The 23,475-nt window shown below is 41.7% G+C and overlaps 1 protein-coding gene across 1 annotated transcript in view; it reads left to right on the top strand.

Annotated features, from left to right (window-relative positions):
* Positions 1–23,475, top strand: part of TOM1L1 (target of myb1 like 1 membrane trafficking protein) — a gene marked incomplete at both ends in the record, with an annotated part of 48,470 nt that overhangs the window by 4,685 nt on the left and 20,310 nt on the right. Inside the window, 5 exons of the mRNA XM_084238662.1 lie at positions 253–331; positions 8,217–8,366; positions 9,080–9,205; positions 12,195–12,290; positions 13,281–13,397. Of these exons, the coding sequence (XP_084094788.1) occupies positions 253–331; positions 8,217–8,366; positions 9,080–9,205; positions 12,195–12,290; positions 13,281–13,397 (568 nt within the window). The remainder of the gene's footprint in view (positions 1–252; positions 332–8,216; positions 8,367–9,079; positions 9,206–12,194; positions 12,291–13,280; positions 13,398–23,475) is intronic.

Raw genomic sequence — 23,475 nt, 5'->3', positions numbered from 1 at the left:
AGAGGGATATGGGTATGAGCCTGTTGGATTTCGAGTACTGTCTAGGTAATACTGTTAGGTACAGATTTGATTCTCACAAGGATGTGAATGGTATTTTCTGCTGGATAGATGAGGAAACAGTTGGGGACAGCAGAGCCAAGACCTTAGTCTCCTCCTTTGCCTTGCCTCTTTCTACAAGGCTTGTTGCTTTGCAGAGGTTACTTGTGTTCAGCAGCGCCTTAGTTGATCACTTTACTACCTGTATCGCCATAGGCCAAAAGATGCAGTAAAAGCTTTGAAGAAAAGAATTTCCAAAAACTACAATCATAAAGAAATCCAGCTCACCTTGTCAGTAAGTACTTTAATGTTATAATTAAGATTCTAGGATTTCCCAAACTGTGGTCACACTTTTGGTTGTGGGTCAAAACAGTAAATAGTCTAAGATGATAATTTAGCAGAAAAGTTATTTCTATTATGAATTATAGCCATTAACTGAGAATTACAAAATGGAAAGTTTGCTTTGATAGCTTTTAATTTCATGGAAAGAGAATGTTCCTGGAAAATCGGCTTTTCTCTTCAGGAGATGGGAACTGGTGGTTAAAAATTTGGAGATAAAGAGCTTATCAAGAGCTCTGTGTATATGTTACACCAAGGGAGAAATGAAGTTTTAAAATGCCTCCCCTTTGACTTTTTACCTCACTTCTGGGGTCTTGACAGCTCATTACTTTTAACCAAGGTTCTGCAGGTTGGTGTAATTTGGAGGATGTTCTTTGATTTAAGTAATTCTCCTCTGTGCCATCTTGTTTTCGATTTGGGTGTGGACACCCATGTGACGTGTTGCATTGCCCCCCATCCTTGGCCATGTGACCTCTTCAGTCCCTTTGGTGAGTTGCTCTTTTCACGTTGGTGTGTCTGGCAAGTCCTGCCTGCTGCCTGAGAGTGTGTGGCTTTCATATGTCTTGTGCATGTCTTTTTGGCCTCCGCTCAGCCCACATCCACATATGGTTATCACACTAACCGGCCAGCATCACACTCTTGCTTTTTGGGACTCTGGGCTTGTTTGTCAAGGGCTATGGAGTCAAGGTGAGCACAGCACTGGCTTTCTAGTTGGGGGAAGAAAATTTATCACATCTTGCTTACTTCTGGAGAGGAACTGAGTGAAAAGAAACCAACTGAATGATTTTCATGATTTCTATCACTGAAGAAACCCTTCAAGTTGGGATCTGAATATGGTTGGAGGCCTTTCTCCTTCACCTTTTATCGACCTTCTGTGTCTTACTCAGGGAGGTCACAGAATGGAGGAAACTCTGGAGAGAGGAGTAAGGCATGTTAATTGGAAATAACAGAACAGGTCTGTGACTGAAAGGAATCTTTGCCTGGCACCTCATCATTGCTCTGGACAACCCTGTGAAGTAGTTGTATTTACTCCATTTCACAGATGAGGAAACCGAGACTAAGGTTAAATGATTTGATTTTTATTCCCCTAACATTTAAATAGTATACACATGATTTGAACCCAGTCCTCAGCTTCTAAATTTCATGCCCTTGCCCCAAACTACTTTGCTTCTCAGAACAAATCAAGCCCCTTGAAAGGATGGGCTCCTGTGATTCATTTGTGTTTCCAACTTATTGTTTGGTGCCGGACACAAGTGTCAGTGTGTTGGGTGTTGACTCAATTAGTGCTTGATCCCCCACCCAACCTCCCATCCAGGAGGATTCAAGAACTCATTGAAGGTACTAGAGAATTGGGGTAGAAAGCTGTGGTATGAAGTAGATCCAGGATAGCTAAAAGCTGCTGAATTTTAGAAGCATTGAGTGAGGAAGATAAGGGCTGAGGATGAATTAGTGCCTCCTTCTATATATATTTCAGCAGTATTGTCACTTTTTTTGTTGTTAACTCTATATAACGGGGTTGCCTCTTTGTCTGTTGTTCCCAGCCTACTTGACATTTCTGTGCTTGCTTCTTATCCCGACTTCCAGTGGTCTCTCTGTCACGATTATGTTCTTGAGAGGATGAAACCAGAACTTTCTCTGAAGAAGCTGGATTATTACAGAGGGTTGTCCCTCTGACCCTTCATTTCTCTCTGGGTTCCTGCTCTTCCTTCCCTTTGGGTAGTCAGATATCAATCTTTACTGCCAGCTGTTCCTATTACCTGTTCCACCTCAGATAACTCTATGACCTTTAACTTGTGATTCCCACACAAAAGAACATTGTTATTTTGCCAGTACATAAGAACAGGTGAGCCTAAAACCTGTGCTAAAATAAAGGTGAGACTCAAAGGTTGGGGATCAGAATACCCCCTTGGTCTGAGTTCATTAAGGCATATAAGGAATCTGCCCTTCAGTAGGCCTTAGAGTCTTGATAGCACCTTTCGTATTTCCCCAGGGTAAACACTTAATGGCCTAGTCATCTCACCTCAGACTACTCACTACCTAACAGAGGTGTGTTTAAGGCTTCAGAACTGTCTTTAATATTAATTTAAGCCAGACTTAATTATAAGGGAAATTAGTCCCAGGAAGAATCCTCCAATATCTGTCAAAGACAATTATATGTTTACCAGTAAACTTTGAAAATGAATTCCCGTAGATGACATTTGCATTTTATTACTATGAAGTGATGAGAGCCTGTCAAAGTCAATTATAAATGTCCTTTGTATTATTTGTCATTTGGGGTTCTCCATGGACTTGTTAGCCTTGATTAGGTCTTTGATGGGATCTGACTGTACTGTGATTTCCTACCATCACTTGGTGGAGCAGTTTTGTCAAGAAGCCAGTGGTTTTGATTTTTTTTTTTAAAGCATTTTGTTCCTAGACTTACTTTCTTTTTTTTGTTTGTTTAAAGATTTTGTTTTATTTATACAAGAACTGGGTACAGGCCAGAGACGTGGGAGGGTGAGAGCATTCACCAGAGACAGAATGGGGAACAGAACAGGCAGACTGACTGAAAACATTGCTGAGGGGAGCAGTGGGTGAGACAGGAGAAGTCTGCCGCACCATGTGGGTATCTCCCTGGCCGCCATGTGGGAATCTCCCTAGCTGGCTGAAATCTAACCCACGCTGCAGAGGCTGCAGACAGCTTCAGAGCACTGCACTGAACCTGCTGCACCACTGGGGAGGCCCTGTTCCTAGGCTTTCTAACTAAGCCAGAGGCTAGCCTTTTCTTGAATGAGTCAATTGTGATAAGTCTCAGCAAGATATTACTATTGTCAAATAGAAAGTGGTTGAACAGGTTCCTGGAAATCAATTAATCAGCTTTGGTGGAGTACCCCTTAGGTGGTAAGGGAGTTTCAGAAATATGAAACAAGAGATAATGCTAAGTAAAATAAGTCAGAAGGAGAAAGATAAATACCGGATGGTGTCACTAATAAGTGGTAATTGAGAGAAACCAAACCAAGACCCAGAGAAAGACAACCTTAAAAGCTAGTCCTTGAAAACTTACTAAAGAACTGAAGCATTGAAAGCTGAGAAGGAGGGAGGAGTAGGAACCAGAAGGGAAGAAAGCACAACGGACTGTGGGAGATTCAGTGGTGGTACCCTAGCATGGTGATAGTTGATGGAGACAATCCTAATGTTGCCACAATTAAAAATTAATTTAAAAAACCCATAAAGTGTGGGTTATAGGATATCTAAAATCTTTTCTAAAATACTGTGAAGATCTTTACTTCTTATTTAGTCATGCATATATTAATGATTGTTATCATTAATGATTGCCAGCTGGAGACTAGATGGCTTACAGAAATAAAATTGGGGTACAATATAATTTTAGCCAGAGCATAATGAAAAACAGAAATCTAAAGTAACTTACAATAAATAAAAATCTAATAAGGCTAAAAATAAAAGCTTGTTCCTCCAGGAGCTTGTTGTAGAGTACACTCTCCCCTAGGGGGAGCTCATCCCCCAGGGTGCCAGATCTTGGGGTGGTCTTCCGCTCTCATGGCCCAAAGGCCTGGCTTACTATGCTTGGTAGAGAAACTTACTGTGGAAAATAGAACAACAGTGTGACCTCACCATTGTCAGCAGATTCCTGGAAATGGTGACTTAATGTGGAACATTATAAAGAAATCATTTTCACCATAGGCTAATCAATAGGAACAAGAGTTAAGTTCCTATGGCATAGTTCTGGTTACAAACAATATTATCAGATTTCTAAATAAAGACCCCAAACACTTCTAGTTTTAAACCATAGCTTGTCTTCATTCATTCACTCCTTCATTGTCCAGCCTGCTTATTCCAGTGCAGGGTTGCAGGTCAGCCTGAAGTCTTTCTTGGCAGCTCAGGATTCAAGGTCAACTGTGGACAGGAAGCCCTTCCTTCACAGGCACCCTCACATCCACACTCACTCAGGCTAGGAGACAAGGGCACATCAGTGAACTGAACATGCGCGTCTTTGGGGTGCAGGAGGAAGCTGGGGTACCCAAAGAATACCACAGGGAGGTGTGGAGATGGTGCAGACCACACAGAGGTTGCCTGGCTGGGGGTTGATTTGTCTTTTTCTCATCAACATTATAATGAAACAATGCTGAACAAAATGACATTACTGAAGACCGGATGTACCAAGTAGCCTTTTTGAAAATAATACTTATATTTAGCCAGTCAACATGGTCTGGATAGGAGTTTATCCATGGAAGACCATAGTGAAGATAGAAAACCACTTAGTAAGATCCTGCTGTGTCAGGCTCTTTGTATCATTGTGTTTCTTTTAAGCCTTAAATCAGGCCTCTGAAGTTTGCCTATTTTGTGTATGAAGATCCTGAGGCTTGGACTTGGGTGAAGTGATTTACCCAGCCAATTGCAGAAGGAGGTTGGTGAAGTCTAAACTTGGCACCCTCTTTTTTCTCTCTTGGTCCCTTGGCCTTAAACTCTCCTGCATCCAATTTTAGTTTCTTGGGAAAGAGAGTGCTATCTGAGCATATAAATTGCACCAAAGCCCAAAATATGTAAAATTAATGTATTTAATTTTTCCATTTCATCACAATAGGTTTTATTATCATCTAAGTGGGCTTGTGGGTGAAAGATACTGGGGACACATGGGTATAGTTCTGGTTACAAACAATATTATCAGATTTCCAAATAAAGACTGTTGGGGAGTCTAATTCGATGTCAAATTAGTCCTGACATCTGATTTCAGTGGGAAGTCACAAAGGGCATCTTTATGTTGCCCTTGTGAACTACACAAGTCAGCATTCTCCGTGCTTCATGTTGATGCTGAAAATATTACCCATTATCATAAAATCTTGGTACTCCAAAGATAAAAGTTGTTTTGTAGGAGATTCAGCACGAAATTCACCCCTCATTTTACTAATTAGGAAAAGTGAGACTTGGCAGCTAAATATCTTGCTTGAAACTGCATAACCAGTTGGATGAAGGATTTCTCTAAATTCCCTTTGAACTAGAGCCACTTTTCCTCTCAGGATTTTACCTCATAAAAACTCATAATGTATTAAGCAGAAAGTGTGATGTTCAGCTTTTCAACTCCTCTTTCTCTAAAAACTTGCATTAAAATGGTTTCACCTTAATATGTTTTGCATTTCACTTTTATTTTCCTCTGCCTTTCAGGTTTTCTCTAGGTGCACGTGTTCAGCTTCTGCCTTTCCTGATTGACTTCTTAGTCACTGCCCTTAAATCTACAGATTTCACTCCTGCTTCTTTTGTATTGCCATTAAAATGATAAAATATAGAGCATGGTATCAAGTCAATTTTCAGGCTACTTTTCTGCAGAGGTGATCATACCTTCCCTGGTCCTGTTACCGGAATAGCACTGAACTAGAAATGTAATTTTGTTTCTAGATCACTTTAAGAAATCTGCTCTCTGCCTGCACTTCTTCAGTTTCCCAGTTCTTAGCCATATCTCTCATGTTGCTTTATTGAGAATATTTTTTTCCTTTTTTTTATAAGACTTTTTTTTTAAGATTTATTTATTTATACAAGCACTGGACACAGTTAGAAGCACCGGAGGGTGAGAGAATTCACCAGAGCCAGAGCAGGGAGCAGAACAGGCAGACCGACGAATACACTGCTGAGGGGAGCAGCGGGTGGCAGGAGAGGTCTGCACGCCATGTGGGACCCTCGCTGAGAGCCGGGGATCGAACCGGCACTGCAGAGGCTGTGGGCATCCTCACAGGCCAGCGCTCAACCACTGCGCCACCAGGGGAGGCCCGAGAATGTTTTTTTCATGGTGTTAAGGACCCCACTAATCACCGAACCTAGTTGAGTTTTCCTCAGTTCATAGTTTGTTCTGCATGCTAGCCTCTTATTTTGTGCTTTGGTTTCTGTTGCCTTTTGATTGCCTTGATTGAATTCAAGCCTGTGTAATAGGTGGATCCCATTGTTCCAGCTATTTTTCCTCTCTGCTTCACACAAACAGCCTTGATTACTCACATTTGGCCTAACTCTTCCCTGAGCTGTAGCTATGCATGTATAGATCTCAGCTAAGCATTTCTACTCAGATGTCCCACCCTCCTTTTTGTCTTCGTCATTTTGGGCACTATAATGAAAATACCATATAGTAGGTCATTTAAGCAACAGACATTTTTTATGGTTCTGGAAACTGTGAAGTTCAGTATCAGGATATGGATAGAGTCTGGATCTGATGGCTATCTTCTCATTGTTTCCTCCCAATGGTCCAGAAAGTTCTTTTCTCATCCCTTTTTATAAGGACAGTAGTCTCACTCCTGAGGACACCACCCTCTTGACCTGGTTACCTCCCAGAGTTCCACCTCCAAAAACTATCACATTAGGGACTTCAGTTTATGCTTTAGGTAGGGATACAACTGTTCAGTCCATAGTACTTTTAAACTCAAAACATCATACTCAAACAATTTCAATGCCTCATTTATAACTGAGACTGACCAGGCCACCTATCCACTTCCACATTCCATCAAGGATGCCCTCAATCTCATGCAGAATGACAGTCACTGACTTTTGTCATCCTTTTCTCAAAAATCACGCAGTTGTCAAAAGTTCTGCCTTCATAATTCTCTCATCTTTTCCTTCCTCATATTCACATCATTCCTTTGTAGGCCTTTCAGCATCTGGCCTATACTGGTAGATCCCTGCTGGATCTTTCCATCATCCCAGGTTCATGTACCTTCCAGTTTCCTTGGTAGAGTGCTGCTTGGTAGACCTTACCTGTGCACATTAACCTTTCTCTCAAGTTTAGGATAGAGGCATGATGATGACCAACTAACAAGAAACCTTCAGTGGCTTCTTAGTGTCTTTAAGGTAATGTAGAAACACCTTACGCTGCCACACAACTTTCTCTTCATTGTGGATGATGCCCCCCATACTTTATCTGCCCTACCTCCTCAGTGTCCCTGATTTGCCTCATAAAGAAGCCTCTACAAACAGGAGGACTTATTTCCTCCTGAAAACTCATATTCTTTGTCACATGTATGTATTGCTCTACACTCATTGCACTTAACATTTTCCACAGCCCAGCTTGGGACCAGGCTTTTTCAGAGTCTGGTTTTACACATCTCTGAATGATCACATCTGCTTATAGAGGTCTGCAGCTAGGGTGACTCCATGATTTGCCTAAACTGGGACATTTTTGAGAGTGGAAGGGGAATAGCATCAATAATAAGGCTAGAGTTCCTCCCTGGTGGCGCATGGGGTTAAGGTAACCTATGAAGCTGTCCGCAGCCTCTGCAGCACGAGTTCGATCCCCTGGTTGGCCAGGGAGCAAGCCACATGGTGCAGCAGACCTCTCCTGACTCACCCACTGCTCCCCTCAACAGTGTACTTTGGTCAATCTGCCTTTTCTGTTCCCCACTCTGTCTCTGGTGAATCCTCTCACCCCCCACACCTCTGGTCTGTTCCCCAGCTCTTGTATGCATAAATAAATAAATTAAAAAAAAATAAGGCTAGGACAACAGGACTATGCCAGGACTTTCCTGGAAAACTGGAAATTTTTCAGGGGCAGATGTCACCCTGGCTGTAATACGTGAGTTTTGTTTGCTTTTTCCATTTAGCCCTTGGCATTTACTACCTTGTATTGCTATTAATGTTTTTGTAATTGTGTCCCAACTTTGCATCAAGGCTATTCTCTGAGCACTTACATTATATCTTCTACCTCCTCACATCCCCAGAACCTAACATTTTACCATATATTTTAGTAATACTAAAATCTGTTCATTAGAATGCTGGTGGGAATCATTAGCATTATCACTGTTTATCTTTTATTTATGAAGTGGTTTTGTTAGAAATATAAAATGTATAAATTTTTCTCTCTCATTTAGCTTATTGACATGTGCATGCAGAACTGTGGTCCAAGTTTCCAGTGTCTGATTGTGAAGAAAGAATTTGTTAAAGATAGTCTAGTTAAGCTGCTGAATCCCAGATACAACTTGCCACTAGAAATTCAGAATAGAATCTTGACCTTCATTAAGGTGAGTCTGTTATATATCTTCTGGGGTGGTGAATGTCTAAGGTTAGGGATCTAATGACTTTTCTCCCAGCTGGTTCAGTGGTCCCTTATCAACCTAGTATTGAGCCAGAAAGCATTTTGCTACCATGTAATAATTTCTTGGCATTGGAAGGTAACCTCTTTTGTGAAGATTTTGTAGTCATTTTCTGCTTTTCTTGGTTTCTATTTTATCCACATCAGGTAGTAAAGGGTTATGTGTACATCATTTCGGGAGTGTGGAAACTATGTTCTGAAGTAGATAACTTTTTTTTTTTTTTGGTGGGACCCTCGCTGGCGGCCGGGGAATGAACCGGCACTGTAGAGGCTGCAGGCAGCCTCACAGCCCAGCGCTCAACCACTGTGCCACCAGGGAAGGCCCAATAGTAGATAACTGTTTTCAAAGTTACTTAAAGACCTGATGCTATTTTAGGCTCTATTGATTCTGAATTATCACAGCAAAACAAATGATAATACCTATTCCAAGTTTTCAACAAAATTTTCAAGTATGGGAGCCTGGTGATTAAAAAATACTGTATATTCTTATTCTATTCTTTGAAAATGGGCATCTGATCCATGACATTCAAAAGTAACTGAGTAGTGTATGCAATAGTTAAGCTCTCATTTCTTATCTTCAACTCAAGAATTGTGTCTTGTTTTTGCTGCTGTGTTAACTCTGAAATCATCTCTTGAATTCAGACTTGGTCACAGGGTTTCCCAGGAGGTGTGGATGTAAGTGAAGTGAAAGAAGTGTACCTTGACCTGCTTAAGAAAGGTGTTCACTTTCCTCTCTCAGACGCAGAGGCTGCAATAGCAGGACAAGAGGTAGGAGGCCTTTCTTAAACTCATGTACAGTAAGATAATATATTTTCTCATTGAAAGGGGCAGTCCTACACAGAAACATCAATTCCAAAGAGCACCTGCACCCCTATGTTTATAGCAGCACTATTTATAATAGCTAAGCTTTGGAAACAACCCAAATGCCCAAAAATAGATGACTGGATCAAGAAGATGTGGTACATATACACCATGGAATATTACTCAGCATTCAAAAAAGATAAACACATGCAATTTGCAGCAACATGGATGGTGCTGGAAGGGATCATGCTCAGCGAAATAAGCCAGAAAGAAAAAGAAAAATACCGCATGGTCTCACTCATAGCAGGAATCTAGAAAACTTAAACAAGGGACCAGGAAAATGAATAACTATAAGAAATTGAAAATCAAAATCAACAAAAAACTATGAACCAGAGACACTCTATGGGGGGTGGGGGGTGGGGAGGGGAGGGATTGGGGTCAAAATAAGGGGATTGCAATTGTATGGGGAATATAAAAATAAAATTTATTTAAAAAAATAAAGAAAGGGGCAGTCCTAGTGCCATCCAACTTATGGAAAAAAAATCATTTGAAAGATGTTGCAGCATCTCAGAATAACCAAGGCACAAGAAGGTGTTTGGAGCTGGGCCTTTGGAACAGCAGAGAACCAGACAAATGTCTCATTACTTGTCTACTTGTCATTGATCATCTGATCAGTAGCTTAATCTTCTCTCATTGAAGACTAGCTTTTTCTATACAGTAGATCCATAGGTCCCAAATTTTCACATTACAGCTTTAGCTTGTATAGACTCTAAGTGTAAAAATCTCAGAGAAGGGACTTATTGAACCAACCTGGGTGAGTTTTCTCTTTTTTCACCATTCAGCTGAGGTCAGGTAAGGCCATGGGACTCATTTGGCTCGAGCAGAGGATGGGGCTATTTTCAGAGGATAGGACTGGTGCTAAACTAGAAAGGGTCTCTACCATAGGTAATCACATGATACACTTGATTATTACTAATAATAAATAATAGATGTTCCTTGTATTCATTCTCAAGATTGCAAATACTTTTCAAGGTTTTGTACTTGCAACACTTTCAGGTAGCTGATTATAATTCAACTTTGGTTTTTGTGTAATTTCCAATATGGGAAAATAGTAGTTCTTCCTGTCTGTAGGTTGGTGAGTACTGCTTTGCTTGAATAAGCAATTCAGGTATATACTGGAAGTTTGAGTTTCATGGAGGGTTTATCCTCAGGCCTAACTCTTCTTTGTGTACAGGCTGCTCCTCATGAGGAGCGCCTGGCTCTTCTCTGCCCATGACCCAGCTCATCATAATCTGTATTTCATTTCTTCTAAGGCAAAATGTTGTTGTAAGCAGGGACCTTGTTATATAAATGTGATTTGGGGTGTAATCTAGAGCCTGTGAGGCATACTCCAGTCTAGACCATATCAGAATCTTCGTGTTTATAAGATTTTCAGGTGTGCCCTATGCATAGTAATGACAAGCACAGACATGGAGCCCTGACCTGTGTGCCCTCACTCGCCAGGGTTGGAAATGAGGCATTGACTCTGGGAAATAGCCTTTGGTGTAGATATCTTTCCATGAATTAGTTCACCAGTTGTTTTTGGAAAACTCTAAAAGAGGGCAACAGTTATCCCATGTGGCAGTTTATCTTAGATCCTTGGTGAAAACTATGGGCATTACTGCAGTCAACTGATAAGGGTCTGATCACAAAGATATAGAAAGAACTCACAAGACTCAGACTCAACAAAAACAAAATAAACAATCCAGTGAAGAAATGGGCAGAAGAACTTAAAAGACATTTCTCCAAAGAGGAAATGCAAATGGCCAACAGGCATATGAAAAAATGTTCAACATCCCTGATCATCAGGGAAATGCAAATGAAAACCACATTGAGATACCACCTTACACCAAGTAAGAATGGCACATATCAAAAAAACAAGCAACAACAAATGTTGGTGAGGATGTGGTGAACAGGAACTCTTCTACATTGCTGGTGGGAGTAGAGACTGGTCCAACCATTATGGAAAGCTGTCTGGAGGGTCCTCAGTCTACTAAAAATGGAGCTACCATATGACCCGGCAATTCCACTTCTAGGGATCTACCCAAAGGACACAAAAACATTGATTCAAAAGAACACCTGTACACCTATGTTTATTGCAGCACTATTTACAATAGGCAAAACCTGGAAACAACCCAAATGCCCAAAAATAGATGACTGGATCAAGAAGACGTGGCATATATACACAATGGAATATTATTCAGCAATCAAAAAAGATAAACTCATGCCATTCACAGCAATGTGGATGGAGCTAGAAGGAATTATGCTCAGTGAAATAAGCCAGAAGGAAAAAGAAAAATATCGGATGGTTTCACTTATAACAGGAATATAGAGGAACCAAATAAGACATCAGTGTAAACAATAATAACAGTACAAAACACAACAAAGCAAAAACGGACAATTATAAATCAGAGACATCCTCCAGGGGAGGAGGTGGGAGAGGGATCAAAGGGAGGGAGGGAGGAGCCCAGGGGATGTGAGGTGATGGTGCACGGGTGCATTGGTGAAGAAAATTCTATGGGGACTACACCTGAGGGGGAGGGGGGAAGCAAATATTGTTTAAAAATGACCAATGATGTAAAAATAAAAAAAAAATTAAAAAAATAAATATTGATACTCAGGTCCTAAAAAAAAAAGAAAACCAAAAAACTAAGGGCATCAAATTATAATTCAGTTAGCAATTATAATTGTCACCCCCTTTTAGAAGGCGGGCTCTGTTCTGCATATAAAATTTGCTTTGTACTCTTCTCAAAATGCTGAGTAGGTTGTACACTTGATTTATTCTGGGTTAGCACTCTCTACCCAGGACTTTGGTTGAGAGAGAATGATTGAGTCATCAGAAGAGAAAAACTGAGCTTGGGGTGGCTGTTAAGTCAAATAATAATATTTCCATATTTCATCTCAATTAACTGCTCAGATGTCATCAAGCCAGTCACCAGCTGTTCCCACTGCACCAGCTCTTTCTTCTGTCGTTGCTCCAAAAAACTCAACAATTAAATTGGTTCCAGAACAGGTAACAGCAATAAGTATCCTTGTGGTGACTTATTTTTAAGTTTTAAACACTTTACATCTAGTTGGTTTATTTTTGTTAACATTTTGGGTGGAGGTACACTGGTGCCCTCAGTTTATAGAGGAAACTGGAGCTTAGGTGATGCTAGAGGACTAACCATGTTTCGGGTCTAAATAGAATTAGTCCTGTGCATTCTGTCTTATTCTAAAACCTGAGCTCATGTGTGTTCAGATCGTGGCTTTTGTGGCTTTGTGGAGGCTAGGCTATGGAATGGGTCTTATGTCTGCCAGCTCATTCCTGTTATTCCTGGTAGGTCTGTCCTTGTACCATTTCAGTGAAATCAGTAAGTTGATGGTTGCTTGTACCGTGCTAAAGAAGTTATATTAATTACTTCATCTATGCCTGTTTGTCAGATTCAGATAAGCAATTATTAAATAAGCTCATTTCTGTCCTACTATCAGGGAGCTATCATTGATGGTTTTGTATTGTTATTATCCATACTATTATTATTTAGTTATTCTCATAAAAATCTGTGTGATTAATTCCTATTAAAATTTAACCCAGGAAGAAAATGTTTTTGGTTTGATTCTTTCTTCCCTAATATGAGAAACACAAAACCCTTCATTGTTTTGCCTTTTTTTCTCATTGCTTGCCAAGAAATCCAGGCTAACCTGCATTTTGGCCACGTTCTTAGAATCCTTCACCTTTTCCATATCAGTTCTAATCTGACTCCCTTACCTTCACTTTCAACTTGCTCTACCATATTTAAATGTTTATTTGTAAGACATTTTATGTTTTTTTAAGGTAACACATTATACATTTGTAAAATAATGATAAGTATATTTATATGCATTTACATGTAAATTTGAAAACATTAAATTTTGCAAAAATGCAGTAATATTTTTTCTTCCAACAAATGCCCCCTGGGGGAAGGGAACAAGGTAGTCATTCTTCAGCTGTCACACTTACTGGTGATTGTGCTGCTCTTTACAGATTGGAAAATTACACAGTGAATTGGATATGGTGAAAATGAATGTGAGGGTCATGTCTGCCATACTGATGGAGAATGTTCCTGGGTCTGAAAACCCTGAAGACATGGAGCTTCTGCAGGTGTAGTATGATTTCAGGGATGATGAGTCACAGTGTTTCTTAGAGTTGTTATCTAAACTTAGAGCTCTGGAGATGAAAAATATCTTACATTGTCTAGTTCCTTCTCCTGCATCTTCAGCTGATTCCTAAACTTAACAGAGTGATGGAAGGATGACTCTATGAGAATGTCATAGTAACTTAAACATGGCCCTGACTGTTTTGCAGCCAATAACTGACCATGATCACGTACAGTGTCATGTCTTTAAAATGTTTAAAAGTGCTTCTCTATACATCCAGTCAACATTTTGAATAACTAGAGTATGATAAAGAGTATAGAAATAAGACTGTCCTGGGCCTCAAGGAACTTTAATGAGCAAGGTTACTTACAAGATTGTTATAGGTGTTGTCATAGAAAAGTATCACATAGTGGGAGCAGGGGTGGGGACAAGGAGGACGGTGGGGATTTATGGAAAGGTTTGGATGTAGACAGTACTCAGGCTGTGGAGGAGAAAGTGGATCTAATTAGCATGTACAGGATAGCACGAGCAATTCATTATTACTGGAGGGAGGAAGCCTGCCGTTACCTTTTTATGTCTGCACATCCGTGTATTTTTCCTCCTAATGGTTTGTTCTAATTATCAATTTTAAATTCAGTGCACATTTCAGCCTAATTATTGTAGAAGCCATTATAATAAAAAATCAGTGTGTAAATCTGCTTCCCAAGCAAATTAGAACCTTATCATACTTTTGCTCTTGTCAGATTCATACTCCCCAATTCTCACGTTGGTTAAAGCCTTCCTTTATCTCCTTAGATTGTTAGTAAATAACACTTTTCTTGATTTTCACCTATTTGAGAAATAAGAAATTGTAAAATTTTCCTTTTCAGCATTACTTCTTTTATGTAACTGCTGTCTCCTTGAATCATTACTAATTGTAAACACTTAAATATTTCCACATCCCGAAATGTCTTTTGCTGTCATATGAAATGCTAGTGGTTTGCTAGATGCAGAGTTCTAGGCACAGTTCTTCCTAACACCCCTCTACTGCTCCACTATTCCCTTGTACCCAGTGATACGGATGGAGAAATGATTTGGATACTTTTTTTTCTTTTTGAGTAGAACTGGGGCACATGCCTGAGGTGTGGGGGGGTGAGAGGATTCACCAGAGACAGAGTGGGGAGCAGAACAGGCAGACTGACTGAAATACACTGCTGAGGTGAGCAGCATGTGAGACAGGAGAGGTCTGCTGCACCATGTGGTTAGCACTCTGGCTGGCCTGGGATTGAACTGGGTCTGTAGAGGCTGAAGATAGCTTCATAGTGCTGTGCTTAACCCCTTGCACCACCAGGGAGGCCCTCCTCTGCGCCTTCTTAACCAGACTTCTACTTTCTATAGGTAGAGCACATCCTCCCTTTTCCTTCCATGTCCTGTGGCACTGCTCATTGTGGGTGGTCTTGAATGCCCTGGATTGTCTTAAATATGCTTTTCTCTAATCCAGGGATTAGCAACCTGGGCCCAGGGGGCCACATACAGGATGTGGTCTGTTTTTGTTCTTTCTGAGAACTCAGAATATTTTTTACATTTTTGAAAGTTTTAGGGAGAAAAGGTTATTCTCAAGTTGTATCTAAGCAAATCTCCTTCCAGATGCCACTAGGGAATCAGATATACCTATTTTTTAAAAATTTATTTATTTATGCATACCAGAACTAGGGTACAGGCCAGAGAGGCGGGGGGTGAGAGGATTCACCAGAGACCAAGTGGGGAGCCGAACAGGCAGACTGACTGAAATACAATGCTGAGGGGAGTAGCGTGCGAGTCAGGAGGGGTCTGCTGCACCATATGGGTAACTCCCTGGCCGGGGATGAAACTCAGACTGCAGAGGCTGGGAATAGCTTCATAGTGCTATGTCTTAACCTTTTATGCCATATATCTGAGAGGCCCCAGATATACCTATTAAGGAGCTCCCTCCCCCACTGTTAGTGGGTTTGAGTTTGTGGTATCTCTCCAGTATACGGAATGTGCTTGGGAACTTAGAGTTCCAGTTGAGGAATGGTAAAATCTGACTGGTACAGATTATCAAGAACCTTATACCCTATGCTAGTGAACTTAATCCAGAGGGCAGAAGGGAGCCCTCTGACTGAAGTGCTGCATAATTAGATAAAATTTTAGTCTTCTGGTGATACTGAGATGATAAATTCTGCAGTGACCCGACCAACTCTACGATACAATTTAAGACAGCATTTCCACTAATCTGAGACTATATAATATGGGGGAAAAGTGACATCAGTATTCAAATAAGTTTATAAAACAAAACCATTTGCTTTATATCTCCTCTGGGAAGTTCATAAATCCTGTTAGTATAGTTAAGACTGTAAGAGTTGTTGTTTAATCCAACATATACAAACTTATTTGACCCGTGATCCCCATTTGCTGAGTATCTGTTAATATCTCTCAGAACATCAGTAAATTACCGTGAGAAACAATCAATGTTTTGCATCAATGACCTTATGTGTAGTGTTTTTAGAATATTTCACTTAGGAACGTCATTTTGCTGAGAATTATTGACCTTGGGTCAATCATTTGCTTTCATTGGACTTAGTTTCTGTGTATATAAAATGAAATGTTAGGATGAGTCTTAGGATGTGTTGCTTTTGATAGTACTTTTGTTTACTGTTTATAAGAAAAATTAATCCTTAGAGTCCCTAATGCTTTTTTAAAAATTCCACATTCAGAAGCTTTTCAAGATATAAACTTTTGACTGTGTTAACGAGTATATTCAACTAAATTTTAAAAATTAAATCTCAAAGTAGAAGGGCATGTGGCAGATGTTATTTTTCAAAAATTGCCATGGCTCTGCTTCTGGTTGACGTGATCTTCCCAGGCCTTCAGAGCTCTAAAATGAAGTGATTTATGATTTTTTTTATGTTGTCATCCCTCTGTGTCAGTCCTTCAGTAGAAGTGTACACTGAACCATTCCACTCAAATATATGACTCCAGTTTTATGTTTTGTGCCATCCTCTGAATACTTCGAAAGGCTTTTGTGTGAAGAGAATCTCTGGGTGCAGATGTTTGTTTGCTTGAAGTTTGCAAACAGTGATGCTAATTTGTTGGTTGCTGTTTTGATACCAGAGCTCAGGGCTCTGTGTTGCCTTGAATGGTAAAAAGACTTGGGTTATAAATCAACATTAGAATGCTACTCATGGCCAATTCAGGTTGAGTGAGTTCTGGCATGAGATCGACTTGTTTACAAAGCCTCATGAACATTTAACTTTTTTTTTTTTCTGTGCTTTTCTTGGAAAGTTTCAACCCTCTATCCGCTGGGTTACTTCCTCTGGAGTGACCTTATTATTGTAAACTCAGGTGTGGTTGGAACACTGGTTCTTGGGAATACAGAAGAGGTCCTTTCACAGTTCAAGGGCTTTTGAGCTCTGTGCTAGGGGATGACTGGAGATAAGGGCCAAATATTTATTTATTATGTCATAGTATTCTGCTCTACTGTGGTCGATGTAAAATAATGTGGTGAATCTTGTATGAAGCTAGAGGACAAGGAGCCTGTCTGATTCAAGAATCAGAAAAATGAAACCAACAAAGACAGAAATATGGAGAAGCAAGTAATTTTCACTTGTACTTCAAAGATTTTCTCATGTGTGTCCGAATGGAATTATACCTCCAGATAATAATGCATTTTATTTATACACTTGCCAGTTGATGGACATTTGGGTTGTTACCACCTTTTTGTTATTTTGAATAATTCTGCTGTGGAGATTCATGTACAATTTTTTGTCTGAATACCCGTGTTCCTTTCTTTTGTGTATGCACCTAGGGGTAGCAGTGCTTGGTGCTGGGCCATAGAGTAACTCTCTGTGTAAACCTTTCGTTATGGAGCAGCCCCCATATAAAACGGCTTGCCTGGCTGTGAGTCCTCACCTACACCCATGTTGGGTGCCAAACTGTTATGGAGCAGCCCCAATATAAAACGGGTTGCCTGCCTGTGGGTCCTCACCCGTGTGCTTAAAAGGGACTTATTAATACTCCACTACAGGCACACACAAAAGGTTAATAAAAGGTTTATTTACAAGGGAAAGGGAAATGAGGAAATGTACAACTCAGGGAGAAAATAGGGAAATAAAGTCTTTAATGCGTCCTACCCAATCCGCCGACCTGGAAACCCAAAGGCACTCTGAGAGCTGGCCAAGTGCTGTGAGCTGGCGGAGAGCCAAAAAGGGAATCCCCCCCAAAGCCCACGTGTCTGGTTTTATACCAAACCTGGCTGTTTAACCCCACCCTCAGGTTCTAGCAATTTCCCTTTGGTGGTGATGGAATTTGTCTTTCCCAATGTCCTAATGGCTTTGGTCTGGAGTTGGGGTGGAGTCCACAAAGCCTATATGGAATTAGCTTTAGGACATCCTTTTCCCCCTAACACTTTGAGGAACTGTCAAACTCTTTTCCACGGTGGCCATACCATGCATTCCAACCAGCAGTACACAAGGGTTCTGATTTCTCCACTTCCTTGCAAACATTCGTTAATTTTTATAGCCATCTAGTAGGTGTGAGTGGTATCTTATGTTTTTTTTTTTTTAAGATTTATTTATGCATACAAGAACTGGGGAACAGGACAGAGGTGTGGGGCCGGGGATGAGAAGATTCAACAGAGAGAGTGGGGAGCAGAACAGGCAGACAGACTGAAATACACTGCTGAGGGGAGCAGCGGGCGAGACAGGAGAGGTCTGCCATCCATGTGGGTAGCTCCCTGGCTGGGTGGGGATCGAACTCATGTTACAGAGGCTGTGGATAGCTTCACAGTGCTGTGCTTAACCGCTTGCACCACCAGGGAGGCCCTTATTATGTTTTGGGTTTTTTTTTAAAGATTTATTTTTTATTTTTATTTATTTACTTATTTATTTATACAAGCACTGGGTACAGTCAGAAGCGCAGGAGGGTGAGAAAATTCACCAGAGCCAGAGCTGGGAGCAGAGCAGGCAGAAGGACTGAAGTACACTGCTGAGGGGAGCAGCAGGCGGCAGGAGAGGTCTGCGCGCCATTTGGGACCCTCCTTTGGTGGCTGGGGAGCAGCCGGGGATTGAACCGGTGCTGCAGAGGCCGCGGGCAGCTTCGCAACCCAGTGCTCAACCACTGCACCACCGGGGAGGCCCCTTATTATGGTTTTGATTTGAGCATTCCTGTATAGCATTTTAACAGGTAAACTAGATCATGTCATTTCTTACTTGAAACCTTCCAGCGACTTCCCTTCACACTAGAAGTAAAACCCAGCCTCCTTACTCTGACCTGAGACCTTCCCACCTACCCTCCTTGCACAGCACATGCACCCCTTGTCTTAGGTCCAGCCACACTAGCAGTCACCTTCCTGGTCCTCTGACACAGTGAGTTCTTCCACTCACAGGCCCCCCCATGGCTGTTTTCCAGTGGCCAACTTTTTCTTGTCATGCCAACCTGAGTACATTGCCTCCTGCAAGAGGTCTTCTCTGCCTCCTAGTTCAGAGTCAGCCACTTCCCTGTCACATCCCATCCTTCACCTGGCACTCTGATGCTTCTCTTGCAAATTCATGTCTTTGTCTCCTAGATGGAAGCATCACGAGGCTTGTCTTGTTTCCTACTCGGGTTCTACTTCCCAAAGTAGTGCCTGGTACAGTGTGATCACCAGTAAAATGGTCTGTAATACATAGATTTTTTACCAGTGATGGAGTGAAATGAATTACCTAGGTTCATTTTTTTCAGTTAGATGACTGGTCGACCAAATGTACCAACAGTTCATTCCTACCCCACTAATTTCAAATACCTTTAATCACATCCCATTTTCTAATGCAAGGGTGTCTTTCCAGAGGCTGTTTTGTTTGATCTGTTTGTCTATTTTTGTATTATTTCTATTTTAATTACTCTAAGTATGTATTTTCATGTCATATAGGGCTTATTAATCAAACAGATGGTTTTATTTGGGTCATTTGAGGAGAGCTTAATCAAGGTGCTATTTAGTGAGATAACACAGGATTCAGGGAAGCCACAGGAACTTGATTACTACCCTGAACCATTATCAAATATCCCCAGGCATAAATAGAGGAGAGAACTTCTGCCAGAGCCCAAAAGAAAAGTCACCTGGTGAAGGCAGCCTCCATGGTCATGGTACATTTAGTGGAAAGAGGACGTCCCTTGTGGCTTATGGGGTTAAAGTCTCAGCACTATGAAGCTGTCGGCAGCCACTGTAGTAGCACAAGTTTGATCCCCAGCCATAGAGGTGACCCACTTGGCGCAGCAGACATCTCCTGTCTCACCCACTGCTCCCCTCAGCAGTATATTTCAGTCAGTCTGCCTGTTCTGCTCTCCACTCTGTCTCTGGTGAATCCTCCACACCTCTGGCCTACACACCAGCTCTTGTATGCATAAATAAATAAATCTTAAAAAAAAATTGGTGGAACGAGCAGCAGATAAATATTCAGACCTCTCCCTCTCATCTGTCTCTCATTTCCTGCCAATGCACCCTGTTAGCTGAACCAATCAGAAGTGGGAGGACAGAGTACCTGGTGGTATATTCCCTGTGGAACACCCCAGAGCACAGAGCTTGATGTGGAGAGTGTATGGTGGATCTGGAGAGCAAAAGAATGGTGTCCAGCACAGAGCAAAACTCTCTACTCAAAAATGTTTTGGTTCTTCTTGTATGTAGATTTTTACCAGTGATCAAAGTTTTACTGTGGCACCTGTTCACCTTCGAAGCAGCCTTCTTCCTTTCATTCAAAATCCACTGCACTCACTTAGAATCCCCAGTCTGTTTTCCAACCCATGCCAGACAGTTAGATCCAGAAGCCCTGCTAATTACCAGGCCTTTTGCTCTTTCTTAGGCTATTAGGCAATGAAACTATTTTGTGCAGTAAACACTTTTCCCTACCGCTGTGTTGCTTGGGAACTTCACACCTCATTAGGGTTGGAGAGTGGAATTCTGTGGTGAAGTACAGAGGTTCTGAGACTGTATCCAGTGTCATGAGTACTGTGATGAGTTAAAGCCTGGTCTCAGGAATGAAATGTCGCAGCACATGATCCTGTGTTTGCTTTCTTGGCTTTGTGCACTTGGCTATGGGCCACCATACTCTGACCTTGACTAGCTGACTTTGCCTGGTACCTCCCATTTTTGTCTAACATTGTATTTGCCTAACCGCAGGCTTTGTAAAAACCTGCTGAGAGGTGTGGGGCTGCTTTCATGTTTCCATTTCCACTTGTTTATGGAGCGGGCAGGCACTTCATGTTACCAGGGACTATTGATGTAAGGCAATGAAAGAGAATCTTTACAGCTTCTCTAGATTAGAGAGAATTCTGATTTTTGCATGTAGAAGTAGAGAAAATCTTGTTCTAACCTACTAGAGAAGAATAAAATCTTGTGAATTTAAAACTTCACCCTGTGAGGATAATTTGTAGTGTCTCAGAAAAGCTGGAGGGTAAAATGAAAAGTCATCATGCCCTGACCAGTCTGAAAGTCTTTACATTTCAAAGACTTGTGTGAAGAGTGGAAGGGACTTTCAGTGTCATTGAGACCACCTTCCTATATTGATGAGGCTGTGTGGCTACAAGGGGAGCTATTTGCTCACATGGTGAGTAGGTAAAGTGATGGAGCTGGGAGAGAGGACATTCTCCAAACTGATGTTCTAACCGTGACACCAACTTCTTTCTCATAGATATCTATGCTGTAGTCTTCTTCTTACAGGGCAGGGAGAGGGGTACCCCAGGCCCCACAAACCTGCCTGCTCTAAATAGGTTCTGTCATCCACCACATCAACACAAAACATACGAGACTTTAATGGGAAGGAACTTTAATACAATTAGGAAACAATACAGTAAAGGCAAAGAATATAGTTTCTAAATCAGGTACCCAAAGTTACCCGTCCCCTCATGGGTAAAAGTCCACCCAGGAAGGATTGGCCCAGAACAAGGCCCCAAAGCCTGTCACAGGTCTAAAGCATCTTCCAGTGGGGACCCACAGAAAAGGATCAGAAACAACCAGGCAAGTCTGGAAGGAAAAGAGCAAAATCAAAATCAAGACAAAAACCATTATCACCTCCCCACGGGTCTCTCACCCACATCTGTGTCACCCAGTCCACGACCAAAAGGCAAGCACAGTTTCTTTATGTGTCTCTTGGCTCCATTTGCCAAATCCAGGTCTCCTTCTGGCTCCATCCTGCTTCCTCCCTTCCTCAGTCTCCTCTGCAGCTTCTTCTCCTCCCTGCTCAGCTTCACCCTCCTTTTGGGTGGGGCAGGAAACCTGGAACCTCCCCCTTTTCTGGGTACCACCCTGTTACATTCTCACAAGGGTGAGTACTAGTTCTGTGGCTAGGTTGGAAGCAGCTAAGAGGCAGTAACCAAGCACTACACTTGTCAATCCATATAACTATGTATATTTAGAGTATATGCTTTGTACACTGAATGAGTTTGATGAGGTTTGAGTCAATGCAGGGTCCTTGGGCTCACTCTGGGAAAGGTTTCACCAGAGCTTCCCTTTCAACGGCACATGATGAGTTTCTCCATGAGACACAGATGGTCTTTATATTTAAAAAGCAGGTTTATTAGGAAAAGGGTTAGAAAAGTAAAGTACACTTGCACAGACACTAGCGGGTGGGAAGAGCTGCCCCAGAAGGGACTGGTTTGCTGAGAGAGGCCTGCGTGGTTGCAGGCAGGTGGCCTTGAGACAGCTGCCTCCGCTGAGGGAGGTCAGTGAAGAGAAGTCTGGGCATGATACAGGTCACAGGCAGCCAGAAAGCTGCCGCCCTGCAGAGGGAGAGTTGGTGAAAAGCAGCACCTGCATAGTCACAGGTGGGCAGTGGGAGTGCTGCCTCAGCCTGTGCTGAAACTGTACTGATACAGTCTTCTGTTAGGGAGGGGCTCACTCCTTGTGAGCTATCAGTTGGTTGCTAAATTTGGGTAACTTTGTAGAATTTGAAAGGGGCTGGAGATTCCACAATGGGTTCAATCTCCATATCTTTAGACCATGCCTCAGGATACTAGTTTCCACAACTGTGTCAGTGGTTATGCTAATCTCTTCTGCCTCCACTATTCTTGTCCTCCATCAAGTTCATTAAATGTCTATCTAATGGAACAGCTGGATGGTTTTTGAAGAATTAATGATTAAGAGGAAAGGACAAAGATGTTACTAAGGACAAAGGGAAATAAAACGTTGACATACATAGTTGGGAAAGAGTTGGAAGGTTCCCATTGAGTTCATGTTCTTGAGGATTATCTTGACAGTTGGTTTGTCCCTCAGCTGAAGCCTGTATGAGGAGATGCCTGTATGAGCAAGTTAAGCCCAGAAGTGTCCGGTTGTAGGGTGAGCAGTGGGAGTTTTTATTTTGAGTAGATAGACATTCTCTGGGTCTCTGTAGTCAGGTGGGGAGTACTAGCAGGGAGGAAATATGTTATAGGCTGATAATAGGAACCTTGCCACGTGGATTCTATTTCCAGAGAAGGCTTTCATGCAATCATACTGCTTCGCTTTTCTAAAGTAGATATTCAGGTACTATTTTTTTTTTTTTAAATTTCCCTGTGTTGTTGAACATGCAACAATTACAGTTGAATTTGAAGTGCAGAGGGATCTCCTTGCTTAATTCCTGAGCACTTTGTGGAGGAGTAGGAGCCATCCAGATGTCAGAAGAGGAAGCTCTTAATGAGCTCCTTGTTTTGCTGTAAAGAATTTTCAATTGATTGTTAAACTCACTGGAATGCAGAAGCCTGCCTCTTCTCTGATGTAGCATAAAGGGAAGTGATTCCAGGGCCTCTGCCATGGACACATGCACCAGAAGCTGCTCTTAGGTTTGACTTACTCCGCACATCCACATTCTTGCAGGTGTCTGCTGTGGGTAACCTCTGACCCATCCTTTAGGTCTAATGGTACTTGATCTCCATGCTGTTTCCAGGTGACTTGGCCCTCCTCTGAGACAGACATCAATTGCAAAGACCAGACTGGGCTGGCTTTTGAAGAGGTTTTCAAACTCTGCTTTGCAAACCCACTGAGAGGTGTGGGGCTACTTTCATGTTTCCGTTCCATCTGTCTCTGGAGAGGGCAAGGACTTCGTGTGACCAGAAGCTATTGATGTTGGTTACAGATT

This window comes from Talpa europaea, assembly GCF_964194135.1.
Source record: "Talpa europaea genome assembly, chromosome: 7".
In the NCBI taxonomy this organism is placed as follows: Eukaryota; Metazoa; Chordata; class Mammalia; order Eulipotyphla; family Talpidae; genus Talpa; species Talpa europaea.
This window is presented reverse-complemented; position numbering and strand designations above follow the sequence as displayed.